This window comes from Temnothorax americanus, unplaced genomic scaffold (assembly GCF_048541705.1).
Source record: "Temnothorax americanus isolate GAGA-0224 unplaced genomic scaffold, ASM4854170v1 Scaffold69, whole genome shotgun sequence".
NCBI classification, from domain to species: domain Eukaryota; kingdom Metazoa; phylum Arthropoda; class Insecta; order Hymenoptera; family Formicidae; genus Temnothorax; species Temnothorax americanus.
This window is the reverse complement of record NW_027509791.1, coordinates 360,230-364,339: the sequence shown is the minus strand read 5'-3', so window position 1 is coordinate 364,339 and position 4,110 is coordinate 360,230. Positions and strand designations below refer to the sequence as shown.

Below are 4,110 nucleotides of genomic sequence, written 5' to 3'. Positions count from 1 at the left end.
AGCGACATACCTTAACGCGCTCAACTTCAGATCGTTATTTACAACCTCCAAATCAACTTATTATTTGCAATGTCGTATTCAGTCGAGCAAATAAATAGTAATCCATGGCTCGCGGTACAAGATGTTGTTGGCGATGCTAAGACATGGCCCAAATTTATTCGCAAGATGTTTTGGGACAAAAATTTCAAGGATCACAATAGAATGATCATTGTAAATTTTGCAATTTTAAATCACATTTCCGAAGATTTTTTGCATGATATTTTAAGTTTCACATTGAAAAATGCATACACAGAGGAGAGGAAGCGGAATATTAAGGATAGATTCCGTTATTTAAATCACGAGGTAATTGTTTTGATTTTAATTGATAACTATATTTTCAAATAAGTATTATTGTGTTTTTTATACTTTGTAGGAATTCGGGCAAATTCGACGCAGCAATGTATATAGCTACAGCGTTTATTTGCAGGAAATGTTAGATCTAAATTTCAATCCAATTAATAAATAATAAAAATTAATGTATACTTCTCTGAAGTTTGTGGTTTCGGTAAAAACACTTTAATACAAAGTAATGTATTTCAAATATAAAATTATCATTTATTTAAATAAAAAAAATATAAATATAAAATATCTAATATATATATATATAACACATGGTATTGTAATGCAACAAATATTAAAATATGTCAGATTTCGCAACGCGGTGTATCGAACATTAATTGTAGGAATTGCGGATGTTGCAACACAGTTTCTTGTTGTTCCGATGTCGAAACGTGTCTCCAAATGTATTTACTCTGTTTGCTCGGCCTCGACAGTAGACAATGGAGGATACATCTGGGCGATAACGTCGAAGAAGATTTTTATTCTCTCAGCCCTAGGATGAGCGTGTTTGAATAGAAATTCGAATAAATATCCCTTGACATGGTGCGATCGAGTTCCGTACTTTGGAATATTTGCTCGAACTTCTCTCCAAACACGCTCGATATGCTGAGTATGGGCGCCTGTAAATTAAGATATATTTATTTTAACATATGGGTACTTGTAACTTATATATTCATATCGTTAACGTTTTACCACAAGGTTTCCCGTTACTTACCAGTATCTGGATCGACGAAGTTGTAAGTGTGATTGACTGTCAGATGTTGGAAGCCCTCATTGTTAAGACAATTATAGGATTTCCAACAATCTGAAACAATCGTTGTTCCTGGCATGATCCACTTCTTAATGCATGCCAGGAGCGTTTCTTCCGTTCGATCCTCTACTGGCACAATAAAAATTTTCTTCGACTCTCGCTCGTATCCTCCAAATATCCAATTGCCTTTCAAAAGGCGACCACGGTTGTATTTACGATGGCCGATTTTTGCCTCGTCGATTTCAACGGTGCGTCCTGGACCTCCAAGTTTCTTGCTGCACTTATCGGCCCAGTACGCACAGACCTGTAAATATCAAAAATAATAATAATATAGGTAGATATATAAAATTAGTGCACAATATTAAAATATATTACCTCGCGACAAAAACTGAACCAGTCGACAACCGTGGTGGAAGAAATGCCAAGTTCTTCCTCGAGGTCTTCCTGTCGAGAAGGGCGTAGCATTAGGAAACTCGCTATAATCTTACAAATTGTAGCGAGTTCCAAATTGCTATTCCCAAACCAAGTGCCTACTTTGGCACTTTTAAAAAAATTACATGCCTTGGAGACACGTTTCTTTTTTGAGGACATTGCTGCGGAATATCTTCTTTGACATCGAAACAACAATGTCCGTTTATCAATAGTTAATTCCACACCACAATTCCCACAATTAATTTTCGATGGCAACACACCGTGTTGAATTAGAAAATTTACTAATTCTTCTTTATTCGCCATTAATTGTATGAATTCGAAAAACAGCATTTTATCGAAATAATTACTTTTATCGCGATTCTTATAGGACGGTTGCACGCAGTGCATACGACACATAACAATCATAATAGTGGCGCGCTTCACTTGTATAAAATTTCGCGAGCTACATTCCGTCGGTATGACAGAGTTCATAACATGTCAAGTCGTCAAATATGTACTTTTCGTATACCAACTATTCTCTGCTTTACAAATTATTTCTGCTACAGATATTATGCGTCGAAGTTAACGAAACAGAAATAATTTGTTAAAGCAGAGAATAGTTGGTATATGAAAAGTACATATTTATATACCAACTATTCATTGTACATATAAATATGTACTTTTTATACCCCAACTATTCTCTGCTTTAACAAATTATTTAACAAATAGTTTGTTAAAGCAGAGAATAGTTGGTATATGAAAAGTACATATTTATATACCAACTATTCATTGTACATATAAATATGTACTTTTTATACCCCAACTATTCTCTGCTTTAACAAATTATTTAACAAACAGTTTGTTAAAGCAGAGAATAGTTCGTATATAAAAAGTACATATTTATATTTATGCATTATAAGTATGCATACGTTTCAAATTCGCGCACTTTTGCATGCGCGTGCGGACACGGAGCATGCGCATGTGGCCACAGAGCTGACAGAGCATGCGCATGTGGCCGCGGGGCATGTTCATGTCGCTACCACAGTCGCTACATCTCGTCGGTATGACAGGTTTCATAACCTGAGAGTCGTCAACTTTAACGTTAAATATCTCGCTTCGTTGGGCAGACCGCCGCATTTTTCTGCCAGATTCTTTCGTTTTATGCAAAAACGAATCGATTAAGCCTAATTTCATCGATATTTGAGGTGCAGTAGCTATTCTAAATAAATACCGACGAAACAACCGGCCATGCTACACGAAGTATATACAGTGGAATGCCATCTGACCCAGAAGCATACGAGTGAAGAGGTCTCTCAGACATAAGTTTAAGGACTTCACAAGGTGAGATAGACGAGAAAACAAATTCAGGACGATCAGAAGGACGAGAGATCGAAGCAGTGGCTGAGATAAAGTTAAAATGAGTGCAAACAGGCTGAACATTTGTAACAGACACGTAGTATGAGCCCAACTGGTCGGGCGAGAAGAAATGTAGAGGAGAAGTGAGAGTCGGTTTTGCAAGTCCCAGCCGAGCAAGCTCCCTCCAAAGTTTAGCAGGGTCTGTAATGCCAATGAGAGAACTGTAGTAAAATTTACTCTTAGCACGCCTAATGTCTATATTAAGTTGGTTACGGAAAAGTCTATATGTGGCATAGCCTAAGAGACTATTGGCACGTTTAGCTCGCCTATACAATCGATCACGAATTTGTAACCGAGCAGTCAATTCCGGAGTGAGCCAAAGTACAGGGGGCCTCTTAATTGATAGGACGCGAGCGGAGGCAAAGATATCTAGAGCTCCCAACAAGTTGCTGGACAAGACTCCACACATTCCATCCACATCAGCATCCCCAGACAACCCGTCCAATTGAGCCCGTACCGTGCCGGCGATAGAACGAAGATGATCACAGAACTCAGAGCCATCAATGCCCCTGTAATTCCTCCGGGAGATAGAACGCTCGAGTCTCAGCTTACAATCAAGTGACACAGACAGCTCTAACAGATCATGACCGGCAATGAAGGGAATTGAAGATTTAATATATGATATGATTTTTTCAACATCATCTACCACCAACACATCAATCCAGGTATCAGAGGTAGCAGTATGATGGGTAGGCTCAGAAATGACAATATGTAACGATAGGCTAGACATGAGTTCACGCAAGTAATCTGCCTCAAAGTTAGTCGACATTAGATTACAATTTAAGTCACCACCAATAATGATGTTCTTATAGAGATGGGAGAATCGATTTAGAGACTCGACAAAATCGTTCAAAAGAAGACTTTTGGGTCTTCTGTAAATAGATGCAAATAACACCGATACACCTTCTGGTTGACGAACTTCTAAGAGAAAATATTCTGGTGAATTTTCGCAGACATTATTAGAGGTGACCAAAATCTTAGCTTGAAGTGATTTATGTACATAACACGCCACCCCACCGCCCATCCGTCCCACTCAATCATGCCGTATCAAAAAGTAGTCACCCAAAGCCACCGCCGCATCGGAGATGCTCTCATTGAGCCACGTTTTGGAGACCGAAATGACATGACAAAAACGAGTAGCAAAATGCAGTCTA

At 38.3% G+C, this 4,110-nt stretch overlaps 1 protein-coding gene across 1 annotated transcript; it reads right to left on the bottom strand.

Moving 5' to 3' along the window:
• Positions 1-666: 666 nt before the first annotated feature.
• On the bottom strand, positions 667-1,970 carry LOC143905932 (uncharacterized). The gene is made up of 3 exons (XM_077421595.1): positions 1,505-1,970; positions 1,094-1,433; positions 667-998 (listed from the first exon to the last, which is right to left on the bottom strand). The coding sequence occupies exons 1-3, from the start codon at positions 1,964-1,966 to the stop codon at positions 787-789; spliced, it is 1,014 nt and encodes a 337-aa protein (XP_077277721.1). The 5' UTR covers positions 1,967-1,970; the 3' UTR covers positions 667-786.
• Between the last annotated feature and the right edge of the window lie 2,140 nt (positions 1,971-4,110).

Excerpts from the sequence above, each read along its gene's own strand:
- LOC143905932 (XM_077421595.1), bottom strand. The coding sequence starts at position 1,966 with ATGATTGTTATGTGTCGTATGCACTGCGTGCAACCGTCCTATAAGAAT. Across the intron at positions 1,434-1,504 it reads GGTTCAGTTTTTGTCGCGAG|GTCTGTGCGTACTGGGCCGA; the intron begins GTAATATATTTT and ends TGATATTTACAG. Across the intron at positions 999-1,093 it reads CTTCGTCGATCCAGATACTG|GCGCCCATACTCAGCATATC; the intron begins GTAAGTAACGGG and ends CTTAATTTACAG.